This window comes from Macaca fascicularis, chromosome 6 (genome assembly GCF_037993035.2).
Source record: "Macaca fascicularis isolate 582-1 chromosome 6, T2T-MFA8v1.1".
NCBI lineage: Eukaryota > Metazoa > Chordata > Mammalia > Primates > Cercopithecidae > Macaca > Macaca fascicularis.
In genome coordinates this window covers 117,862,483-117,888,486 of record NC_088380.1, presented here as the reverse complement: position 1 = coordinate 117,888,486, position 26,004 = coordinate 117,862,483, and the positions used below count along the sequence as shown (strand labels likewise).

Genomic DNA, 26,004 nt, shown 5'->3' with positions numbered 1-26,004 from the left:
TGTATTTTTTTTTTTTTTCAGTAGAGACAGGGTTTCACCATGTTAGTCAGGCTAGCCTTGAACTCCTGACCTCAAGTGATCCATCCACCTTGGCCTCCCAAAGTGCTGGGATTACAGGCGTGAGTCACCATGCCTGGCCTGTGTAAAAATAATCTGATCTAAGAGAAAAGGATGACTAATCTTGTGATTGATAACTTGAAATCTTATCTTTTTTCTTTATAATTTAGATTAGAATTTTAATTAATCTGTGACATATTCATTAATCACAACAATTTTAGGAATTCTTTATAATTTTTACAAATTTTATTGGCTTTCCGTTTGTTGCCAAATTAATTCGACCATCAAGAAGCAAATAGCAGGTTTCATGCTAGTATGGGTCAAAAGCTTTGTTCTTTCTGATTGTGATGCCTGCAGCCCAATATGGGAGATGAGGTGGGAAGATGTGAAGAGCTCAATGTAGTTGTGGTCCATCTGCAGGGACTGGAGAACTCCTGTAGGAAAATCTTACCTGAAGTCCTTGTCTCAGTGAGGCTAGGCCAGGCCATGAAGAGAACTAGGAACCACCCCATTCTCACTGTTGTCCTATATGCCATCTGAATTAAACACACACTCTCCATTCAAGGAAAAGCAAAAAAAAGTGACAAAGGGCTCATGCATTTAATTCCAACTACAAGCTATGGGGTTTCCTTGCCCTCTTCCTTGCTGATTGTCTTTCTACTGCCCAGTGGGTCTAACAGTAGCCACTGCTCAAAGGCATTCTAATGGCAGTGCCCTAAAACCAACATCCTTGAACCTCTCATAGAAAACAAGAAGTGATCTGAGAATTATTTATATATGGCTTCCTCATAGAGACTAACAACACATTTTAAGTGTTTATAAATACAGATATTAGGAATTTTAAAAAATTAGATTGCTAAACAAAAATAGATTTCATAACAATAAAGGTAAAATATAATTATTAAAGAGCATACCGCAGTACCCTGGGGTTCCACATACTGTCTTCATGAGCACTTGATGTTCCACAATTTTAGAGAGTCCAAAATCAGCTAACAACACAAGAAAAAAACTTAATGAAGCACGTCTTCTCAGCTTTTATAAGACGACAAAATATTTGTTATTCAAAAATAAAACTAACTTATTTATCTGTTTTCTTTTGTATTTGATGATGGGGTCAAGGTGGGTGGGAACAAGTCACCCAAGAGGAAGCTAAAAAAACAATCCATGTGTTTCTTTAAATTGGAGAAAAATATGACTTCCAAATACATTTACAAATAAATCTATATTTAATCTTTGTTCTTCTGTACAATTCCCAGCTTTCAGCAAATAAGCATTTTTTTTCTTCCTTTCTTGTTTTGTTTGTCTGTTTTTTAGATGGAGTCTGGCTCTGTTGCCCAGGCTGGAGTGCAGTGGCGTGATCTCGGCTCACTGCAACCTCCGCCTCCTGGGTTTAAGCAATTCTTTGCCTCAGCCTCCCGAGTAGCTGGGATTACAGGCACGTGCCACCAGGCCTGGCTAATTTTTTTGTATTTTCAGTAGAAACGGAGTTTCACTGTGTTAGCCAGGATGGTCTCGATCTCCTGACCTCGTGATCCGCCCACCTCGGTCCCAAAGTGCTGGGATTACAGGTGTGAGACCCCGCTCCCAGCCAAGCTATTTTTTCTTAAAGTAATAGTTGCAATAGTTATATTTTATCTAATGTTGTTAATTCTGAAATTTATGTAACAGTAACTCTAAGGGACAATACAGAATTAATGATATAATCCAGAATCTTTTATTTATTGACAGAGAGGAGGAAAAAATAGACTTTCATCAGTGAAACAAGAATTAACAGAAATATCAAAAGGTTTGTTCAGCTTGAAAATACATGTCAGTCTCCAATGTATTTCACTTATAAGAATTTACTCTCATAAGAAGACTATATGATTTTTTTGGTAAGAATCCTTTTTATTTATTTCTCAGAATATTACCTAGGTAAAAGATTATCAAAAGTTGATCTATTTGCTGAGCTATCTCTCTCTCACTCAAGAAACATCAGGAAACCATTCAAGGGCATTCTTCAAGACAGGCAGGTGCAGAATGAATTCCATTTTAGACTTCAAAGATAAACCCACATTTCCTGGCAGGTGCCTGATCCTTATCAGTGAAAGCAGCAGGAAGCCCTTCAGAAAGAAAACCTCTCCTGCCTAAATTAGTATCTAACCATCCATTTAAAGAAATTGCTTTAAGGATTAAATCTTTGAAAGTGATGTGAAAGGAAATGGAAACTGCCTGCTGTCCCCTGCCTTACAGGAGTGATTATGAGAACAAGCTGGCTGCCCAGCAGGACTTTCAGGATTTTTTCCTTAGGTTCTTGCATTCATAAAGCACATTATGTTATCTGAGCTCTTCCCTGATATAAACAACTTAATTGTTAAAGGTGTTAACATCTGTAAATGCAGTGAACTTGGCAGATCAGCACGATAAGGACAGCACCAGAAGAGCAATGCCCTTCAGAGGATTTAATGAAGATTCCACTAGCGAGAATTCACTGAAAATAAAGTTTATAATATTTTTTGAAATGAAGATTTACTTTGGAAGAGACATGGAAAGTAATATTTATTTTTTTCTAAAGTGCTAATTAAAGGCTTCTTTGGGTAGATCAGAATTTCCCAAAGTTCATCTTTATAGTTTTTCAAAATGCTTATTGGTTAAAAAAAAAAAGTCTCATAGGATATGATATAATATGTCATTTTATATGTTAACAGTTTTAAGGTTCTGGAAAGTCCTATAGAAATAAAAATCTTGTTTAACTTTTTTAAAGTTGGCATTTCTTAACTCATTTGATCAGCCATAGCATTTCTGTGAATCGCTCCCACCCTTATCCACCCTGCTGAGAACCCAGTGTTCTGTGGAGTGCATTTTGAGAAAGGCAGATCTTAATTTATCTCTGTTCATATAAACAAGTGACTCAAAGCCTAGACTTACTAATATGTGCTAAACATTTTATGTCAAAGTTCTTTATTACCTAAAATTAAGCTCCAAGCAATGTGTGGAATAAAAGTTAATATCTCCAAAAGAAGTGTTACTTTTTCTATCATTTTGTTCACTATAAACTTATTTACAAAATGCAAGGTCATCTCCTATGGTCCTTGCCATTTCTAAGTTGTGATTCCTTCATGTGCCCAGCAACAGAATACTAACTTCTAGGCAACATTTTCCAAATAAACATTCCAGGAAAGAGCACAAACTTTCCAAACAACATATTATTCCTTTACAAATGTCAAATATTCAGGAAAACTGAATGGATGTAAAACTGGATGGAGCAATGTTTAAAAATTCCACACAGTATAATTTTTCTAATCTGGAAAAAGGGGTCACAAAAAAAGAAGAAATGTTCTCACCGATTTTGAGTGGTGCATCTGGGGCTGGAGTTGCATAGAGAAGATTCTCTGGTTTGAGATCACGATGGACAATTCCATTTTCATGTAGATACTAAAGAGGGAAAATAATGAAGTAACATTTGTGTAATTCTATTTACGGTTTGACTGTCTATACTTAATCTTTTAAGAACTATAAGTTATGTGATTCAAGAACACATATGACTTAATGATAAATACCATAAATCTGCTTTAAACTGTATACATTAAATAATACTTTACAAATAGTTACCTAAATGTAATGCAATTTAAATTGTATAGAATCTATTCCCAGAAGGAAATATTTACTCCTCAGCTAATATTACAGTTCTCTTTATGCATATTACTATATCAAATGGAATTAGCTAATTATTATAATGATGTAAAGATGCTGTGTATTGAAATTTGTCTGGCTTATTAACTAACAAGCATAATTGGATGTGTGATCTTATAAACTCATATAGCAAAGACTTCATAATTATTGTCTGAACAGACATTTAGATGTGAGTAGTTATTATAGAGAACTATCCTTAATAAGACAAATACCGTTTGATAATGATGGATGCACTCATAGGCTCTCCTGAGAATTAGTAAGTCTAACTGTCAATATAGATGTTGAAAGTTGTATTTGAGATGAATCTTAAAGATCACATCTAGCAACTCTGCTCATTTTATTGTATTTTAAATTATTTTGTAAAATCATGTATAAGCATACATGCAATATATTCTCATTGCAAATGCTGAAGTCGTACCTGATTTCCCTTCCCCCAGTTCCAGTTCCAGTCCCCACTTCAAAAGTAATCCCTCATCAGTTTGAAACACTTTTTTCCAAAAAGTTTGTTTGAACACTTTTTCTATGCATTTACAAATGAGTCCATATACACCGGGCTAGATTCACTAATGCCTAGAAAATACATTCTCATATAGCAAAGACTTCATAATTATTGTCACTAATGCCTAGAAAATACATTCTCATATAGCAAAGACTTCATAATTATTGTCTGAACAGACATTTAGAAAATGTCTGAAAACATTCCTAGAAAATACATTCTAGGCATTAGTGAATCTAGGTTCAGAGTCACTTGTTTATATGAACAGATTTCTTTACAGATGTCAAATATTCAGGACATCTGCGTATTACATTGGCTTATGCCTGTAATACCAGCACTTCGGTGGGCCGAGGTGGAAGGATCATTTGAGTCCAGGAATTCGAGACCAGTCTGGGCAACATAACAAGAGCCCACCTCTATGAAAAATTTTAAAAAGCCAGGGATGGTGGTGCATGCCTTGTAGTTCTAGCTACTCTGGAGGCTGAGGTGGGAGGATCATTTGAGCCCAGGAGGTTAAGGCTTCAGTGAGCCATGATCAGGCCACTGCACTCCAGCTTGGGTGATAGAGCAAGACCCTGTCTCAAAAGAAAACAAAAAACCAAACCAAAACAAAAGACTATATATGTATATACACAAGGTAATATCCCTGGTTTCCTCCATTTTCCTACTTAAATATATCATTAATACAATTTTTAGGTGGCTTTTTTTTCTGTTTAACAAAATATCTTTGAAGGCTTACCTTCATATTACTTTAGTGTATTCTATTTAATTATTGCATCTTGTATCATAATTAATTTACTTATTCATTTTTAATGGACAGTCAAGTTGTTTTCAATTTTTTAAAAGTTACAAGTAATATAATATAAACATTCCAGCACTTGAATATTTGAGTGTTTCTGCTGGTATTTTTCTAGGACAGATAACTGGAAGCAGGTCCAGTTGTGGAGTCAAGGCATACAGCATTTTTATTTTAATATGCACTTCAAAATCACTCTCCTAAAAGCCTCCATCAATTTTCACTCACACAAACAACGTATGCATATATGTTAATATCTTTGCTAAATCTGTATTTTTAACTTTTGCTGAGCTGGAGTGCAAAGATTGTGCCTTAAGTTTGGTTTAATTTGTCTTTCTCTGTTCACTAGCATAGTCGAGCTTCTCTTCATATGCTTCTTGGTCAATCAGTTTTCCTCTTCCATGAATGTACTGTCCTTAACATTTGCCCGTGTTTCTGTTGGTTTAAGAGAAAAAGTTTCCAGTGTGCTATACTCTCTCTCCTTTACTACCTCGTGCGGGAAGGCAAGGAGTCCTTTATACTTAAGCCAAGTAAGGGGGGTTGTGGAAGTACAGCTTCAAGATCACTTAGTGATTTGGGGAAACAGGTAACTGGCTCATGCATGAAAATGGAAAGAAGAGTGGACAGTTGCAGCAGGAGAATGCAGAGAGGGCCTCAGGGAGATTCAGCTACTCTCAAATAATAGCTGGATGTACATTTCTCATGGGCCTGGTGTGGACTCTGCAAGAGCGAATTAGACGTGAGTCTCCATGAAAAAACTCTTCATAGGAGCATTTCCTGCCAGGGGATGCCACCTTAGCATCACAGAAAGCAGAGTGTGAGGGTTGTGACACTCACAACCCTGAGGCTCTTACATGTTCTAAACACTTACTGTATTCTAATCTATTTTAAATACCTTATACCTGTTGACTCATTTTATCTTCACAACAGCTCTAACCAGTAAGTCATCTCATATTTGTTTTCCAAATGAGGAAACTGAGGCACATAGAGGCTAAGAAATCTGTACAGTATCACAACTAGACACTAGAGCTGGGATTCAGACTCAGGCATTTGGCTGTAGAGCACATACGCTTTCCTATTATATAATTCCCGAGGAGATGCTCAATGAACATTTGTTACTTGCTTGATTAAGGTGAGGGGAAAAAAGGAAAATAACAACGAAGGAAAAGAGGGGAGGTTACTGGAAAGGAAAGGTAATGAAGGTAGGAAGAGAAATGAGAGAATGATAGAGGAGCATGCTCGACCATGAATGATACCCAGGGAAAACATGCAGTATCCCCAAGAAGGAAGATACTGTATCTTGATATAAGCTGAGTTTGAAGGGGAAGATAGATATAATATCTCATATAGTAGCTTTGGAACAATCTAAGAATTGCAAAGTTTGGGACCAATAGAACATATTGATTCCACCCCCCCCCAATCTTACCCAATTTAGAAACTCCATTGTGTTGAGAAGAAAATGACGCTAAACATAGGAACACAGTAACAATGACAAATGAAATTACCTGGTAAGTTTTGTTTAGCAAAGAATTAATTATATGAAGATCCTCACTAAATGTTGTTCTGGCTTTCGTGAAAAGAAAAGGTGGTTGTGTTCTAAGTGCAAGTTAAACAACAACAACAACAACAAAAACAACAAAAAAGAAAACATCATTTGGCACTTCATAAAGGAGAACTAGACTGGATAAAAGAAGGAAAGTTTAGAGAAAAATACTAGAACGAGGAGCTATACACTATTAAAGGAACAAGCTTTAAAACAAAACAAAGAAATTAAATGCTAACGGTTATTATCTTGGCTTTTAAAAAGACATGCAGAGATAATTTGCTAAACATTACTTGTTGTAGAAAGATTATCAAAGTCATGATATATTCATATATATATAGTATATATATAGTAGGGGGAGGCATTTAAATATATATGACTGATAAAATGTCAGGAGTCACTATTTCATTTTTGTTTACATCCCCTGATAAACTTTGACCAATAGAATTTCTAACCTTTACATTATCTCAAGTCAGGAAGACAAGTAGAAGGAAAATGTGAAGTATGATTTTTCTTTCCCCAAAAAGATAGAAACATTAGAAAGATCAACACTCTTTTAGAGCACACATTCTCAAACTTTTTGGTCTCAATAACACTTTATATTCAAAAAAAATGTTGGAAACCCCAAAGAGTTTTTGTTTATGTGAGTTATATCAAGCAAGATTTACTGTATTAGTAATTAAAGCAAAAATTAAATTAATAAATTAAAATGCCTATTAATTTTGAAAAAGCAGTAAGCTCATGACATTGCTTATTGAAATATTAAAAATACAACATTCAAAATATTAAATATATTTAATATTTTAAGATATATAACATTTATATATTTCAAAATGTGTTAAAATATACATTCTAAAATAAAAATAACTATTTTTAAAACAAAAAATTAGTAGAGTGCTATTCTTTCAGTTTTGCAAATTTCATTAATTTCTGGCTTAACAGAAAACAGCTAGACTTTCATATCTACTTCTGCATTGTCTGGTATAAAATCACGCACTATGTAGCCTCTGGAAGATTCCACTGTATAAATATATATATATATGTGTGTGTGTGTGTGTGTGTGTGTGTTTTGTTTTGTGTTTTTTGTTTTTTTGAGACGCAGTCTGTCTGCGTCCCAGGCTGGAGTACAGTGGTGCGATCTCAGCTTACTGCAATCTCCACCTCCCAGGTTCAAGCAATTCTTCTGCCTCAGCCTCCTGAGTGCCTGGGACTACAGGCACGTGCCACCATGCCCAGCTAATTTTCTTTGTATTTTTAGTAGAGACAGGGTTTCACCATGTTGGCCAGGTTGGTCTCTAACTCCTGATCTCAGGTGATCCACCTGTCTCAACCTCCCAAAGTGCTGAGATTATAGGCAAGAGCCACAGCTTCCGGCTGAGATGCCTTCATATTATGATAAAATGATTTTGACATCACAGAACCCCCTAACAGGATATCAGGATCCTCCAGGGATGCCTAAACTAGACTAGACTTTGAAAACTGCTATCTTGGGCATCTGCAGACACAAAAAGATCAGTTTAAAGAGCCGAATAATAGACATGCTTCCCTTTATTTTAAAACTGAATTTTAAAAGAAATACACACTTCTAATATCATTAAGTACTAATCTCATTACTTCAGGACCACTGTACATAGAGAAGAGGAAAAGAAAATAAAGAGAAAAACATGCTCCTAAAAATTGTGTAGTCATGGGAAAATGTGCAAAGACATTTTATAATATCATATTAATATTATCTATAGAGTCAATAAAGAAATACCTAATCATGGAGAAACATCTCTTACCAAGATATTGTTGATTTTAGCTACAGATTATTTAAATCATGGGGATTAACATAAATAGATACATGCACTAGAAAGAATAAAAACATGGTAACCGGATATTCTAGAATAAACCATATGTTCAATGTAATCATAATTAAAGTAAAGCAAAGACAAGCAAAAAAATAGAAAAAAAAAACCATAAACAAGAATTGGGGAGAATATTTTTAAAATCTGCTATGTCAGTCTAACAATTTAATGGAGACAGAAACAACAAATCTGACAATTGTAGCACCCTGCTACCAAAGGTTATCTTGACAAATGCTAATCTTTATTAAGAAATTGCAAAAGCAAATAACCAGGGGTACACAAATTAATGAAAACTTTAAGGAATAAAAATAAGGAAGAGGAGGAAAAGAAATAGTAGGAGTCATGGAAGCACAATTAATTTATTTGCTCAAATTTTAAGTGTACTATATTTTTACAAAGCATAAGACAACAAATACAATTTTATCTGCAGTGCAGTTGAGAGAGACTAATATATTTTAATATATACTATAAAATAAATACAATATTTGCTGCCAAAGGCATATCTCTGCTAAGTTCTGTTTAAATATCTTGCCCTTAGTCTTGATCATGAGTTGACAGAAATACGTATATTAAGATTTCTTTTGCATTGTTTCTGAAACAATTATTAAAGAAAGACTTCATGAGTGGTGCTTTGGCAAAATATGCCCAAAGTATATCATTTGTTAGCTATGTGACCTTAAACAATTTATCTATCCTTTAAGCCTTGGTTCTCTCATCTGCAACGCCCACTTTGCAGATTGTAGTGGGAATTAGTGAAGAGGTGTGTAAGTACTCAGTATGTTATGAGCATGTAATAGATATTCTATGTGTAAATGGTAGCTATTCGGACTCTAACATTGCTATTTCACATACCTTGTAAAATACATCACATTTAGAAACCCTTTGAGACTTGGAAAACTTGCTCTTTTCTAAAGTATCAAAGGATACTTTGATCAGAAAATACTTGCTTTATAATTCATATTTTTCCCTTCTGTTTTGCTGCCAAAAATCTCAGTGAAAAAGAGGTTTCAATTACAGAAACAGCCGAGTTTGGATGTTTACCTCTTCCTTCCTTTACCTGGCTTTTGATTCCCTTTTCTACTTTAATAGAAATTTTATATGCATTTTTCATTTAATTTGCCAAAAATCTTCTACCCAAGATGATGCAATATAACTTATAAATAGAATATGTCATACTTACGTCTTTCTTCACTCTTTAAAAAGGTCTCAGTGAAATGTGTACTGAATTTTCTCTGTATGTGTTTATAGTTTACAGTGAGAAAGTTTAGGTGTTAGAAAAGAAACAGTTTGTGGTAATTAGGATTTGAAACATTCTTACTATAGTTCTGTCAACTATATAACAAAGAATTTCTAAAATAAATAATATTTCTTATTGATAAACAGTTGCACTTCCAGTCCTGTTATTTTGTTTATGCTCAGTTCTCCTGGGATTTCCTGTAGTTCTTCCAGAGCCATCCCTTAGTGCTGCTTGGATCTCATCCCATGTCCTTCCGACTCCTGAGTCAAGGTCCATGTCTCCTGCCTTCTCTTTACCTCTTCCTCTCCATTTCCTCTTTCTTCCCTTGCATCATGTCAGCATGCTCTAGACTAGGAGCTATGGTCTTCAAAAAGAAATAAGAAAAAGAAAGCAACCACTACCTCCATATTCTCTCAAACCCACATATTCCCAGCTTTCTCTGGCTATACTCAATTGTTTCCTACTCTGGTCAGCCAATTTCCTGAAAATGTAGTTTCCCCTCATTTTTGTTTCTTTAACACACTATAATCTTATTTTTGTCTTATCAAACCCAATGCCCATGTTCTGACTCATTTTTCTCAACCCGTTGCACATCTGACTATATTGGCTAGTCCCTCCTTCAGACTCTCATAGGCTAGTGTTCCTGGCATCAGCAGCCTGGCTTTCCTGACTCCTCTGTTCTCCTTTCAGCCTCCTTCCCAGGCTCCATGTCTTCCACTTGCTTAGGACCTTCTGCTTTTTCTGTGTTTCCAGGGTGAGCTCATCCAAACCACAAATTGAGGTATCCCTTATTCCACTGTGTCCCAAATCTCTATTGCCTGCCTAAACTTCTCTGTAGCTCTGGACTCCATTCAACTTTCTACTTTACGTTCCATTGGAATGTTTCATTGGTGTTCCAGTCTCAACATTTCTAAAACTAAACTCATAGTTTACCCTGAGTCTGCTTCTTCTGTACCTGTATTCCCAATCCCTACAAATGATACCATCCAATTGACCAAGCCAGAAACCTGAATTCATCCTCTTCCTTCATCTCCTTTATTTGACACACCCAATCCATGTTGATGTGTAGGCTCTCCCTCCTTAGTGACTTGTGTATCCCCACCTCCTCTCCCTGCTTACTGCCCTTGCGTCCAGCCAGGTCACTAGCATGTTTTCCCTCTTAATTACTCTAATAACCAGCTTAGCTGTCAGCTTCCCAATTTCCAGCATTACCCTCCTCCAGTCCCTGCTTCGCACTGCCACAAGAGTAGACAGATCTAGACATGGCACTCCCCTGCTTAAAACCTTCAGTATCTTTCCACAGTTTCCAGCATGCAGGGCAGCAGCAATGTTGTATTTGATTGTGTAGCTCTTGAGCAGGGATCACAAACTCTCAAGCGGGGAGGAACATACCCTAAAAGAATGAAGGAGGTAGGCATGGAGTAAAACAAAAGGGAGACATTGGAAAGCTGTAGGGACTGTGCCTGTTTGTGGAGACAGCATGACCTTTTAAGAGGCAATGGCTACTCCAGTTCAGTCAACTGTGGTCAGGTGGGATGCAGACCCCAGGTTGTTAGCTCTTCTGATTTTTCAAGGCGAGACAGAAATTAAGATTCTTTTGATGTAAAATTCCAAATTTTCAATGTTGGCCACTAAAATGTTAAATCATGCACATGCCAAACAAAATTCTGCAGTCTGTAATTTTGCTTTAAAGTTTAAAAGGGAGCTGGGCACTCATCTACATCAGTAGATGCCCAATAAACATTTGTTAAGTGTATGAATAAATAAATGATTATTTTTCTGACTCTACTTCCTAAATTGAATGTTCACAGGGTTTGTTCTCCTAGTCTTCTCTTTTGCTGTAAACTCTTTGAGCACATTTGTCTACTCTTTCCTTCTGCTACTTTTTATAGCATAAAAGAGTATACATGAATGTAAAAAATTATGATTTTAATTTTTTATATAAAATTTAACTATAATACTTATGTATTACTTGGATAATTTTTCACAATAAATTTTCTCTAAGTGGCAGGCATTTCATATATTTGTTTATCCTGAATACCACACATTTGCTACAAATGATGTGATTTGAATATGATAGATACAGGGTACATTTAGCTGGCAACGTCTATTCTCATATTAACTAAACATACTAGGTAATTACATTGCTAGCAGTTTGAGAATTAAAGGTCATTCTATGACAATATGTTAAAAGAATTCCCAATTCAGTGTTGTTTCTTAAGCTCCAAGATCATTTATCCAACTGCCTTCTCTCATTTCCAGTTGGATATCTTGTGGGCACGTTAACTTTATCATGTCCATAGCTGCACTCTCGACCTCCCTGCCCTCTTCGTTTCCTCCACCTGAAAACGTAATCTCTCCATCAACTTAAGTGTTCAAGTCAAAAACTGACTTTCTCTCCTTTACCATCATATCCAACTCACAATTAGGTAATTCCAAAATGTCTCCAGAATGGCCCTGTCTCTTTCATGAGCATTACCCCAGCTGGATGGCGATAGCAGCCCCTTAAATACTTGCTTTGATTTTCAGCATGCCACCTTTCACACTATTCTTTACATAAAGCACAGGGAATCAGGCCATTTCTTCTCCTTGTGAAAGTCTTCAACGGTTTCCCATGACTTTATCCTGGCCTTCAAGGTCTTGGTGATCTGGTTCCTGTGCTCCTCTCCAGCCTCATATTCTGTCACTCTCCCCTCTCTTGTTCTGTTCTCTGATACAGACTTTCTCTCAGTTTTTCAAAATCCTTCATCTCTTTCTCACCTCTGGCTATTCCCTGAGTGAGCCCATTCACACTTCTTCATCTGGACAGCTCTCCTCATCCTCAGGACTTAGCTATAATGTCACTTCCTCAGGGAGGCTGTACCTATCCTTCCAAACTAACATATGTGCCAGCTCTTACATCCTCTCATTGATGCCTCCTATGTTTCTTTACAGCACGTATGTTTCTTTGCAGGCTCTCCATTCACGATGTCTCCTCCACTGGACTGAGAACTCCATACAGACAAAGAATCCCCAGATACTACATTTCCTTCACAGAGCCTGACACTAACTATGCACTCAGTATTAATAACTCAATTTTCCTATAGATGCACATATTGTTCTACTTTTTAAATCACAAACTTATCGTCAAAAGGTGATAGTAATCTAGACCTTTTATTTATTCATTTGTTTTTACTCATTTGTAATAGAAGTTAAAATTTTAAAATAGAAAATATTGTGCTTACATCGTGGCAATCTACTTCCACAGTAATGCCACTTCATCATCTTTAGCAGAAGCACGGCTCTTAGCATCTGTGCACTTATTAAACATATACTATTCTTGGTAGATAATACTACTTAGTCACCTCAGTGGTGCTTATTGAGTATTAGTGAGATAAACGAGATTTACCTTGTGACTTTGAGAAAGGCCAAAACCCGATAAGAATATTTTGACTGTGAGATCAGAAGAAAGAGTATCAACTTCCAAATGACATTTTAAACTATTACCTAATTCATTTTTGTTCTGTAGTAGCATTATGTTGGTAGTTATAGCTGAATTAATTTCTTCACATGCTTTGAAGTTGATCTGAATATTCAATACAGCATTGCCTCAGGGGAGTTTGGGGAAAGGCTGTTGAAAATTCATTTGTTAGTTTTCTCTTCAGTACCCTTTGTGTCTGAAACTTTCATAAATTGTACTGGTCAGTGTATTAAAGTGAAACTGATGTGCTGACTTAAAAATGAAGTGGCTAAAGAAGTAGTGATGTTCCTAGCCATAATAATAACACTAGTGAGAAGTGGGCAAGTTCAAAGGCACCTGTTAATAAATGAAGGCATCCTGTTAGACTCCAGTAGTGAGAATGAAGATGGCCAAGACTGCTGCCGGCCCTGCAGCTGAGGTTTATGTGTGTGCTTTGTTGCTTTAGGATTTGGGTATGGCTCAGAAGTATCAGAATGAAGCAGCACTTTGCTGGAAAACACTTGCTGGGATCGCAATGTCATAGGGGAAAAGAACAGGATGCTGGTAGTGAGATAATTATGAAAGCCTCTGGGTAGGGAATCCTGGGGTATCAGGTTAGAGTAGTAGACAAGAGAAGAGGTCACAAAGAGCACACTGACTGTGGCATGAGTCTCCTCCACAAACTAAGTCAGAGTGGAGAAACACGGATACTTTCATTGGATTCGAAATTTATTTTCCTGTCTATTTACACATATGCAGGCCATACAACTATATTAAGTACGTATTTCTAAGATAAACTACATGGCACTGGTGGAAAATGTCATTTTGTCTATATTACTTTCCTTAGATTCAACTCAAGACCTAAAATATTTACTCAATTAAGATTTTAATGAAACACCTTTGTTTTCAGTAGAAATCCTTATTTAAGTGAATGGTTATTATTTTAAATTGGAAATTATGCAAAAAAATGAATAGAAAAAGCTAGGTGTCTAGAAATAGAAAAATTTCATGCTGACAGCATAAAAGTGTATAAAGAAAACTGGAATAATTTGCCTGCAATCAACAAATCAGCATATAAAACTTATTTGTATATAAGGTTAGAATAAGTATATGTTGTGAGGCAACTGAGAGGATGTTGAGATTGTTTGAGGATAAACATGATTATTTCATTCTCTAATTTCCACTGTATGTGCCCAGTTTCAGAAAAGGTGAGATTTTAGGAACGGAGGCTATGGAAAGGCTTGGCTAATGAAGTAAAGGTGGTATTCAGGAAAAACTTCAAAGCTTGGGAAAAGGTTCAAAAATGATCTATAATTTTTCAAAAATGATCTATAATTACAGAGAAAGCAGCAGCAAGCAAATTTTTGTAATGGGAAAGAAGAGATTAGATTGGAGCACAAAAGTAACAAGAGGAGCTCCCGAGTCTGCACACTCTGGCCAAGCAGAACCTGGGGACCTTGACCTTGGCCCTACAGACAGGCTGAACTGTTTGCATTGTCCAGAGAAGCTGATTGGGCAGGACTGAGTATGAATGAAGAAATTGCTCCATTCTCAGGCAAAGAGGTGAGCTCTTTCACCAAGATGAGGAAGCTGAAAATATCATTATGAAAGATGACTGTGCTTTAGATGATAGTATATACTTTATATATTAAAAAATAAGGCTAGATATTTGGAATGTACTGGAGAAAGAAAAGAGTTTTGGGGTGCAAGTAAAAGCTATGTCAAACATGACAAAGAGTAAAAATTTGTAGTTTTTCCTTGAAAAAATTTACATTCACCAATGTATAAATGATTCCTAAAGCAAATATGCATTAAAGTAGAATGAGGAATTAAAAAATATAAAAGCTCCAATCTTATCTAACCATTTAGTCTTTAAAAAAAATGCAATAACCAAAATCTCCAATTCCCTTTTAAAGAGACAAAGACCGCTGCTCTGAATTCAGGGGGTGTCTAGACATGTAATTAAACTCTCTCTATGGTCCTAACAAAAACTGTTTCATTGTGTAATGAAAGCTACTGCATAGTAATTTAGTTTAATTACAGCTATGCTGTGTTCAATGGGCTGTGTGTGGTTAATTGATAATGTCTCAGGAGTTGGTAGGAGGAAGTTTGAATCTCTTTAAAAATCTAATAGGACAAAGAAGAACCAGTTATTACAGAAAGAAAACATTATTCTGACTACAGTTTTCTTGATGGAAAGAAAAATTAAACTATATGAATTTGCTCTTTTCTTCTCAAAAAAATTAGAATGAGTATACGTAAATTTAAGTAGGAACTTCAACGTGATACCCTATTTTGTTGTCATGTCTGCTTTGGAGACCTAGTAGGTACTACCATTGTCTTTATCACTGACCTCTACTGTGTGATGTCTTAAGAATCATCAACAGAATATACGAGAAAAGCAATTAAGAAACTACTGTCTCCCTTGACCAGCTCAACAGGCCTGATTAGGATTGTCTGGCTGTGAAATCTGTGCTAAACTATGACCCATGGAGCATCCCAGGACCAGAAGAATCTATTTCAGGTAAAATAGCCAAGCTTTGGAGCCCCTGAGGCATTCTTACCTGTTTTGGAGTCATCCTTAATGCCTCATTTTACCTCACTGGCCTTGGCCAATCAGTCATAATTCTACCTCCAAAATATGTCTCATATCTATCTGTTCTTCTCATTTACATTGTCACTACTTAGTAAGGCCCTTCATATTCTCTAGTGGCACTATTTTATTTTATTTTATTTTATTTTATTTTTGAGACGGAGTCTCGCTCTGTCGCCAGCCTGGAGCGCAGTGGCATGATCTCGGCTCACTGCAACCTCCACCTCCAGATTCAAGCGATTCTCCTACCTCAGCCTCCTGAGTAGCTGGGAATACAGGAGCGCGCCACCATGCCCAGCTAATTTTGTATTTTTAGTAGAGATGGGGTTTCACCATGTTGGCCAGGGTGGTCTCAATCTCTTGATCTCATGATCCTCCCGCTGGGCCTCCCAAAGTGCTGGGATTACAGGCGTGAGCCACCGTGCCAGGCTAGCACTATTACATTTGTCTTTTAATCACTGCCATACATCCAAACACGAGGTCATCTTTCTAAATCACAAATTAACTCATGTCAATCATTGATTTAAAAACAAAACAAGTCACTAGCTATAAGCTTAAGTCTGATTTCTCCATTATGAAAATTAAAGGCCCTTCAAAATTTGTCCCCAATTTGTGGCTGTGCATCATCCTGGGACAATTCTTGCCATGAATTAGCCACAAAGCCTTACTTACCATTCCTAAGCCATGCTATACACATTCCTACTTGGTTTCCAGAGGGCAAATCTTTCATGTACTTAATAATGATCTTTTAAAATGTATTTTATAGAGATTCTTGAAATAGGATGACTCATCCCACATGCTCTTCCAGAATCTTACCACTTCCCCATCCAGAGGTGGAGTCTAACTTTCCTTCCCTTGGTTCTGGGTAGGATTGTAACTTGCTAATAACCAACAGAATGCAGAGGAAATAATAATGTGTGATTTCCAAGGTTAGGTCTTGATAGTCAATGCAGCTTCTATCTTGTTTGCTAGATATTCGTTTCTGGGTCCCTGAGCAGTCCTGTAAAATGTATGACTATCCCAAGGCTATCATGCTGTAAGAAAACTGGGCAACATAGTTGCATCAAGTATAGTGCTCGTGCTCCAATCAGCAGTGCCTGCTGAGGTTCCATGTGATAGACGTTACCAACTTCCAGACATGGGAATGAATACAAATCTAGATTACTCCTTCCTCAATCATCAAGCCCTTTTAAACCTTTGAGTCTTCTTGGCTTAGACTCTAGACGTCTAAGCCTCTAGATGTCTTAGACTCTAGATGATGGAGCAGTCCTGACCCAAAGAATATATGAATATAAGACAATGGTTGTTTTAACTTGCTAAACAGGATAATTTGTGAACATATCAACAGTAACTAGAACACTTTATAACCCAGATTAATACCATCTACTCTGTGAAATCTTCCTCCAGTCTCAAAAGCAAAATGAATCATTTTATCCGCCTCCCATGATGTTATTTTTATCCATAGTCAAATACTTTAATGCTGTCATCATATTTGTGCGCTTACCTATCAAAGTAAAAATATATTCCTTGAAAGCAGGATTTGTCTTACTCATCTCTGTGCTCTTAGAATCTAGGCACAGGATGTGGTATTTAGTAGTTTTGACAAATGTTTATAAAAATAATATATGAAAGGAGTGAATGAATGACTGGAATTATGAGCTAAATGAGTATCTCTGGTATGTATCAACAAATAGACACAAAATACCAAGGAATGGCTAGAATTCGCTCTGAAGTCTAGCACATATTTGTACTTAATAAATGTTTCTTAAATACACAAAATGATGGGAATACTTGAGCTGAGATAGCCCAGCTCCTAATATATTTGGATAAGAATAGATGTCCTAAGTCTATCCCAGTTCATAACCTTATGTGGCTCTGTGTTCAAGTTAGCAAACTCAACTAACTCTGCTCTTTGTTTAAGGTACTATCAATATCTGCTCCTGGACAGCAGATGAGGAAGTCAAATATAACACAAATTGATCGGTTCTGTTTTGTAGTGCACAACTGAATTTACTCTAGCATTGCAGTTCTGCTAGTGATGAATTCTGCAAGGTTATATATGTCCGATGAAGTCTTCATTTTTGAAAGCTATTTTCACTGACTTTAGAATATCAAGTTCCTGGGTTTTTTTCTTGTAATTTTAAAAAAGTTTTTAATTTTTAAAAATTTTTGTGGGTATATAGGAGGTGTGTGTATATATGTGTGTATACACACACACACACACACACACACACACACACACACACACACACACATATATATGAGGTACATGAGACGTTTTGATACAGGCATGCAATGTGAAATAGATACACCATGGAGAATGGGGGTATCTATCCCCTCAAGCATTTATCCTTTGAGTTACAAATAACAGTTAGTTATTTTAAAATATACAATTAAGTTATTATTGACTATAATCACCATATTATGCTACCAAATAGTAGATCTTATTCATTCTTTCTAATTTTTCTTGGCACCCACTAACCATCCCCAACTTCCCCACAACCCCCTATTACCCTTCCCAGCCTCTGGTAACCATCCTTTTACTCTCTATGTCCATGAGTTCAATTGATTTGATTTTCAGATGTTACTAATAAGTGAAAACATGTGACGTTTGTTTTTCTGTGCCTGACTTATTTCATTAACAAAATAATCTCCAATTCTATCCATCTTGTTGCAAATAATAGGATCTCATTCTTTTTGTGACTGAATAGTACCATTGTGTATAGGTACCACATTTTCTTTATCCAGTCATCTGTTGGTAGACACTTAGGTTGCTTCCAAATCTTAGCTATTGTAAACAGTGCCGAAACAAACATGGGAGTGCTGATCTCTCTTCAGTATGCTGATTTCCTTTCTTTAGGGTACATACCCAACAGTGGGGTTGCTGGATCGTATCGTAGCTCAATTTCTAGTTTTTTGAGGAACCTCCAAACTGCTCTTTATGGTTATTGTATTAATTTACCTTCTCAACAACATTGTACAAGGGTTCCCTTTTCTCGACATCCTCACCAGCATTTGTTATTTCCTGTCTTCTGGACATAAGCCATTTTAACTGGGTGAGATGATATCTCATTGTAGTTTGGATCTGCATTTCCCTGATGATCAATGATGCTGAGTACTTTTTCATATGCCTGTTTGCCATCTGTATGTCTTCTTTTGAGAAATGTCTATTCAAATCTTTTGCCCATTTTTTATCAGATTATTAGATTTTTTTCCTATAGAGTTGTTTGAGCTCCTTTTATATTCTGGTTATTAATTCCTTGTCATAGGAATAGTTTGCAAATGTTTTCTCCCATTCTGTAGGTTGTCTCTTCACTTTCTTGGTTGTATCCTTTTCTGTGCAGAAGCTTTTTAACTGGATGCAATCCTGTGTGTCCATGTTTGCTTTGGTTACCTGTGCTTGTGGGGTTTTGCTCAAAAAGTCTTTGACCAGACCAATATCCTGGAGATTTTCCCCTTGACCAGACCAATATCCTGGAGATTTTCCCCATGTTTTCTTGTAGTAGTTTCATAGTTTGAGGTCATAGGTTTAAGTCTTTGATCGGTTTTTATTTAATTTTTGTATATGGCAAGACATAGGGGTCTAGTTTCATTCTTTTGCATATGGATATCCAGTTTTCCCAGAACAATTTATTGAAGAGACTGTCTTTTCCCTAGTGTATGTTATTGGCACCTTTGTCAGAGATGAGCTCACTGTAGGTGTATAGATTTGATTCTGGGTTCTCTGTTCTGTTCTATTGGTCTATGTGTCTGTTTTTATGCCAATAGCATGCTGGTTTGGTTACTAGCTCTGTAGTACAACTTGAAGTCAGGTAATGTGATTCCTCCCAGTGTGTTTTTGTTTTTTTTTTTTCTTAGAATAGTGCTTTGGCCATTCTGCTGGGTCTTTTGTGGATCCATATAAAATTTAGGAGTGTTGTTTTCTATTTTTATAAAGAATGTCATTTGTATTTTGATAGTAATTACACTGAATCTGTAGATTGCCTTGGGTAGTAAGGGCATTTTAAGAATACTGATTCTTCCTACCCATGGACTTGAAATACTTTTCCATTTCTTGGTGTCTTCTTCAACTTCCTTCATTAGTATTTTATGGTTGTCGTTATAGAGATCTTTCACTTCCTTGGGTAAGTTCCCAGCTATGTCATTTTATTTGTGGCTATTTTAGGTGAGATTATTTTAAATTTCTTTTTCACATCGTTCACTGTTGGCATATAGAAATGCTACTGGTTTTTGTATGTTGATTTTGTATCCTGCGACTTAACCAATTTGTTTTTCAGTTCTAATAGTTTTCTTGTGGAGTCTTAAGGCTTTTTCCAAATATAAGATCATATCATCAGCAAACAAGGGTAATTTAACTTCTTCCCTTGCACTTTGCATATCTTTATATCTTTCTCTTGCCTGATTGCTTTAGCTAAGGCTTCCAGTACTATGGTGAATACCAGTGGTGACAGTGGGCATCCTTGTTGAGTTATAGATCTTAGAGGAAAGGCTTTCAGTTTTTTCCCATTCAGTATAATACTAGCTGTGGGTCTGTCATATATGGTTATGTTGAGGTATGTTCCTTCTATATCCAGTTTTTTGAGGGATTTTATCATGAAAGGAGGTTGAATTTTATCAAACGCCTTTTCAGCATCAATTGAAATGATCATATGGTTTTTGTCCTTCATTCTGTTGATACGACATGTCACACTGATTGAGTTGCATATGTTGAACCATCCTTGTATCCCAGGGATAAATCCCAGTTGGTCATGATGGATCATCTTCCTAATGTATTGTTGAAATTGGCTTGCTAGTATTTTGTTGAAGATTTTTGCATCAATGTTCATCACAGATACTGGCCTGTAGTTTTCTTTTTTGATATATCATTGTTTGGTTTTGGTATCAGGGAAATAATGGTCTCACAGAATGACTTTGGAAGTATTCCTTCGTCTTCTATTTTTTTGGAATAGTTTGAGTAGGATTGATATTAGTTCTTTAAATGTTTGGTAGAAATTGGCAGTGAAGCCATTGGGTCCTGGGCTTTTCTATGGCTTGCTTTTTTTTTTTTTTTTTTTTTTGAGTTAAGTTATCACTCTGTCACCCAGCCTGGAGTGCAATGGTATTATCTTGGCTCACTGCATTAGCCTCCTGGGCTCAAGCAATCCTCTTACATCAGCCTCCTGAGTAGCTGGCACTACAGTTGCACACCACCATGCCTGGCTGACTTTTTTGTATTTTTGGTAGAGATCAGGTTTCACCATGTTGCCCATGCTGATCTGGAACTCCTGAACTCAAGCAATCCACCCACCTGGGCCTCTCAAAGTACTGGGATTACAGGTGTGAGCCACTACACCTGGCCATGGCTTCAATTTCATTACTTGTTATTGGTCTGTTCAGGTTTTAGATGTCTTTCTGATTAGATTTTGGTAGGTTGTATGTATCCAGGAATTTGTCCATTTCTTCTGGATTCCAATTTATTGGCATAAAGTTGCTCACAGTAGCCACTAATAACCTTTGAATTTCTGTAGTATTAGCTGTAGTGAATCCTGTTACACCTCTGATTTTATTTATTTGGATCTTCTCTCTTTTTTTTCTTAGTCTGGCAAAAGATTTGTTAATTTTGTTTAACTTTTCAAAAAACCAAGATTTTGTTTCACTGATCTTTTGCATTTTTTTCACTTCAATTTCATTTGTTTCTGCTCTGATGTTTATTACTTTTCTTCTACTAATTTTGGGTTTGGTTTGCTCTTGCTTTTCTAATTCTTTAAGGTGCACTGTCAAATTATTTACATGAAATTATTCCTCTTTTCTGATGTAGGTACATATAGCTATAAACTTCCCTCTGAGTACTGTTTTGCTGTACCTCATAGATTTTGATATGTCGTGTTTCCATTATCATTTGTTTCAAGACATTTCTTGACCTTTCAGAGTTGGAATATTAAATGCCTTGAAGTAGTCTTCAAGAAGTTAAATCTTGGTGTTCTATAACTTCCTTGTACTTGTATATTGATATCTTTCTCTAGGTTTGGGAAGTTCTCTGTTATTACCCCTTTGAACAAACTTTCTACCCATAGCTCTTTCTCTACCTCCTCTTCAGATTTGCCCTTTTCAGACTATTTTCTAGATCTCATAGGCATGCTTCATTGTTTTTTACCTCTTTTGTCTCCTCTATGTATTTTCAATTAGCCTGTCTTCAAGCTCACTAATTCTTTCTTCTGATTGATCCATTCTGCTATTAAAGGATTCTGATGCATTCTTCAACATGCCAATTGCATTTTTCTGCCCCAGAACTTCAGCTTGATTCTAATTATTTCAATTTCTTTGTTAAATTTATCTGACAGAATTCTGACTTCCTTCTCTGTGTTATCTTGAATTTCTTTAAGTTTCCTCAACACGTCTATTTTGAATTCTCTGTCTGAAAGGTCACATATCTCTGTTTCTCCAGAATTGGTCCCTGGTGCCTTATTTAGTTCATTTGGTAAGGTCATGTTTTCCTGGATAGTGCTGATACTAGCAGATGTTCATTGGTATCTGGGCATTGGATTAGGTATTTATTGTAGTTGTCACTGTGTGGGCTTATTTGTAGCTGTGCTTCTTGAGGAGTCTTTCCAGATATTTGAAAGGACTTGGGTGTAGTGATCTAAGCTGTATCTACTTTAGGGGGCAAGCCAAGACCAGTAACATTGTGGTTCTTGCAGACTTGTAGAGGTACCTCCTTGATGGTCTTGGACAAGATACGGGAGAATTCTCTGGATTATCAGGCAGAGACTCTTGTTCCCTTTTCTTACGTTCTCCCAAATAGAGTCTCTCTATTTGTTCTGAGCCACCTAAATCTGGGCATGGAGTGACACAAGCACCCCTATGGCCACCACCGGTATGACTGGGCTGGGCCAGACCTGAAGCCAGCACAGCGCTAGGTCTTGCCCAAGCACTGCTGTAACCATACTCTGGCTACTGCCTACATTCACTCAAGGTTCTGGGGATCTACAGTCAGCATGTGGCAAAGCCAGCCAGTCCTGTAACCTTCCCTTCAGGGCAGTGAGGTCCCCAGGCCCCAGTTGGGTCCAGAAGTGCTGTCTAGCAGTCAGGAACTACAGTAAAAAACCTTAGAAGTCTACCTGGTATTCTATTATTCTATTGTATTGCAGCTGAGCTGGCACTCAAACCACAAGACACAGTCCTTCCCACTCTTTCCTTCCCTTTTGAAAAGCAGAGGAGCCCATAGCCACTACCACCCCAGGCCATAAGGAGTGCCAGACTACTGTCAATGTTCCTTTAAGGCCCAATTTATCTTAAGTCAGCTTGTCGTGAATGCTACCTGTCCTGGGGCTCACCATTCATGGCAGTGGGCTCCCCTCTGGGGTAGGCCAGGTCCAAAAATGCCACCCAAGAGTCAAGTTCTGGAATCGGGGATGCCAGGAACCCACTTGGTGCTCTACCCGCTGCGGCAGTGTTGGTATCTGAAGCCAGATACTTTCACAGCTAAGGTCCTCGATGTAGTACCCATGTATTGCTGCTGGTTATTCAGGGATCAAGGGCCCTTCCATTAGCAGGTGATGAATACTGTCAGGACTGGGTCCTTTCTTTCAAGGCATCAGGTTCCCTTCTGGCCCAGAGCGTGTTTAGAAATATTGTCTGGGAGCTAGGGCCTGGAATGGGCACCTCACAACTCTGACTGGTGCCCTATCCTGCTGTGGCTGAGCTGGTATCCTAGATGCAAGATAAAGTCCTTCTAACTCCTTCCTCTCCTCTCCTTAAGCAGAAGGAAGGGGTGTCTTTTGGAGCTGTGAGCCTGGGGTTACGGGAGGAGTGATGCCAGCACTCCTTTGGCTGCCTCAGCTGATCTTTCAATATGTCGCCTGCCCTCTCCAGTCCACTGTCTCTGGACGTAATTCAGCACTAGGCCTCTTGTAAGAGTCGCAGTCCTTGTGGCCTAGACTGTCTTGCAAGTTTATCTGGAGTCTCAGAGTGCTGTAGCCCAGGGTGGTGAGGTTTGTGGGAACTCAAGTTCAGACCACTGGGATCCACAATTTCCCTCTGACTAGCACTGGTTTAAGTGTTCCCTCCATGGGCGGGCATCAGCTGAATTTGGTTGGGGTTTCCTTTCTGTTCTAACAGGACAGCACTGAGTCCAATGCCTCACAATTTCTGTGTTCTCCCTCCCCCAGCACCCAGAGATGCTCTCCTTACCATGCTGGTACCACTGGGGGTGGGGGAGGGGTGGCATCAGTGATTCAGGACTGATTTTAATCTCTTCAGTGCCACTCGCAGTGAGATAAAACCAGGTACTATGAGTGCTCACCTGATTTGGGTGCTCTTATGAAGGTGCTCTTTTCTGTGTAGATAACTGTCGACTTGGTGTCTTTGCAGAGGAAGGGGAGATGATGATCGGTGCACTGTCTTTCTCTGTTCCAAATCTTACATTCTTTACTAAGTAATTTAAAATTATGTTCACAGTGTAATTTTTGGATAACGCATATATGAAGAATAACTGTATTGTTATCACCCATCTGTGAAGTCTACTTTCTCTACTTGAGGTATATAAAAATTCACTTTAACAGAACATCTCTTGCCTTATGAATATTTACACAATAGAATTTTAATTTTTAATTTGCCCATAAACATGCTGCAAAATTGTTTGTTATTAACATTGCTTATGTTAGATCTCAAAGTCAGTCCTTTTCAATAATGCATCATTTGATATGATCAATGATACGTAAAATCAGATAAAAGGGCCTAGTTATTGAAAATTTTTTTTTAATTTGGAGTACTTAAAAAATTGTTATGGCTTTTCAAGTTCTTTACACATGAATATAAGATATATTAATGATTTCAAGGATTCAAGGATTAAAAATACAAAAATGTTCTATCATGAATTTGAACTCCATATAGCATCACACTATTCTTTAAATTGTCTGATATTGCCAATTCAAGTTGAATGACATTGTTTAAAAAAGTATCTATTCCTTTAGAACTCGTGATACATTTCAAAGCTATTAATAAAATTCCTGAGGTGATATGGTATTAAGGTAGAAATGTAATATTAAAACCAAATTAAATGCATCTTAATACATTGTTCATCACATGAAAATTTCATGTGAATATACATGTGCTTTCTGGTGTTTATAGGGAATAAGATTTTAGTTATATGCAAAGCTAATAAGTTACTTAATAAATTCTTCAATGCCAAAACGATTATTTTTATACACTATTGGTTCTACTTGTCATAACAAACCATGCTAATTCCTTTTCGCTTTTCTTTCTCATCATTTCCTGTTACTTTAAAAAGCTGGGTAAATGAATGAAAAGAGTTATGAATCCTGCCAAACTATGTGCTCAGAAGTCTTTCTATTTGTGGCTAGACTTAATTCAAGGGAAAAAGGAACTGTTCTACAAAATCTGGAAGGAGGTGGTGGCAGGTGCTTACATTTTGAAAGCACAGGAAGCTGCTATGCCTGGAAGTCAGCCTTGTTATGCACAGGCTCTGGCGCCACCTGTGCCAGGTGAGACCAGCCTGATTCACCAGCCCACGGGGACTGCACTATGTTTTATGATCTCACAAAACTGGCATAAATAGGCAACTACTTGTGAAGAAATATAATAATTGAATGAAAGTTGCAGTTGGCTACAAAGATTTAAATATATCTTCTACCCAATCTCTATTGACTCACATCAGGGATGTTCAACTTTTTTTTTTTTTTCCTCTGTCACCTAGGCTGGAGTGCAGTGGAGTGATCTCAGCTCACTGAAACCTCCGCCTCCTGGGTTCAAGCCATCCTCCCGCCTCAGTCTCCCAAATAGCTGGGCTACAGGTGTGTGCCACCACCCCCAGCTAATTTTTGTATTTTCAGTAGAGATAGGGTTTTGCCATGTTGGCCAGGCTGGTCTCGAACTCGTGACCTCAGGTGATCTGCCCGCCTCTGCCTCCCAGAGTGCTGGGATTACAGGCATGAGCCACCACACCCAGCTGGGATGTTCAACTTTTGATTCTTTCATCATTCCACATATTGACCAATTTACACAGCTAATCACACCTGGAAGAGTTGCACCTGTGGAACTATTACTATTCCCACCCACTCCTGACCTAAAAAGAATAGAAGATGAGGCTGGGTGCAGTAGCTCACGCCTGTAATCCCAGAAATTTGGGAGGCCGAGGTGGGCGGATCACAAGGTCAGGAGATCAAGACCATCCTGGCTAACACAGTGAAACCCCGTCTCTATTAAGAATATTTAAAAAAAAAAATTAGCCGGGTGTGGTGGTGGGTACCTGTAATCCCAGCTACTCGGGAGGCTGAGGCAGGAGAATGGCATGAACCTGGGAGGCGGAGCTTGCAATGAGCCGAGG

At 37.4% G+C, this 26,004-nt stretch overlaps 1 protein-coding gene across 3 annotated transcripts in view; it reads right to left on the bottom strand.

Annotated features, from left to right (window-relative positions):
• CAMK4 (calcium/calmodulin dependent protein kinase IV) overlaps positions 1 to 26,004 on the bottom strand; it is a 255,400-nt gene that overhangs the window by 35,206 nt on the left and 194,190 nt on the right. For 2 of the 3 annotated variants that reach the window (XM_005557500.5, XM_073994032.1), the window contains 2 exons: positions 3,381 to 3,471; positions 972 to 1,046 (listed from right to left, as the gene is read on the bottom strand). In XM_005557500.5, the coding sequence (XP_005557557.4) occupies positions 972 to 1,046; positions 3,381 to 3,471 (166 nt within the window). The remainder of the gene's footprint in view (positions 1 to 971; positions 1,047 to 3,380; positions 3,472 to 26,004) is intronic. The other variant, XM_065546635.2, reaches the window with a different exon arrangement.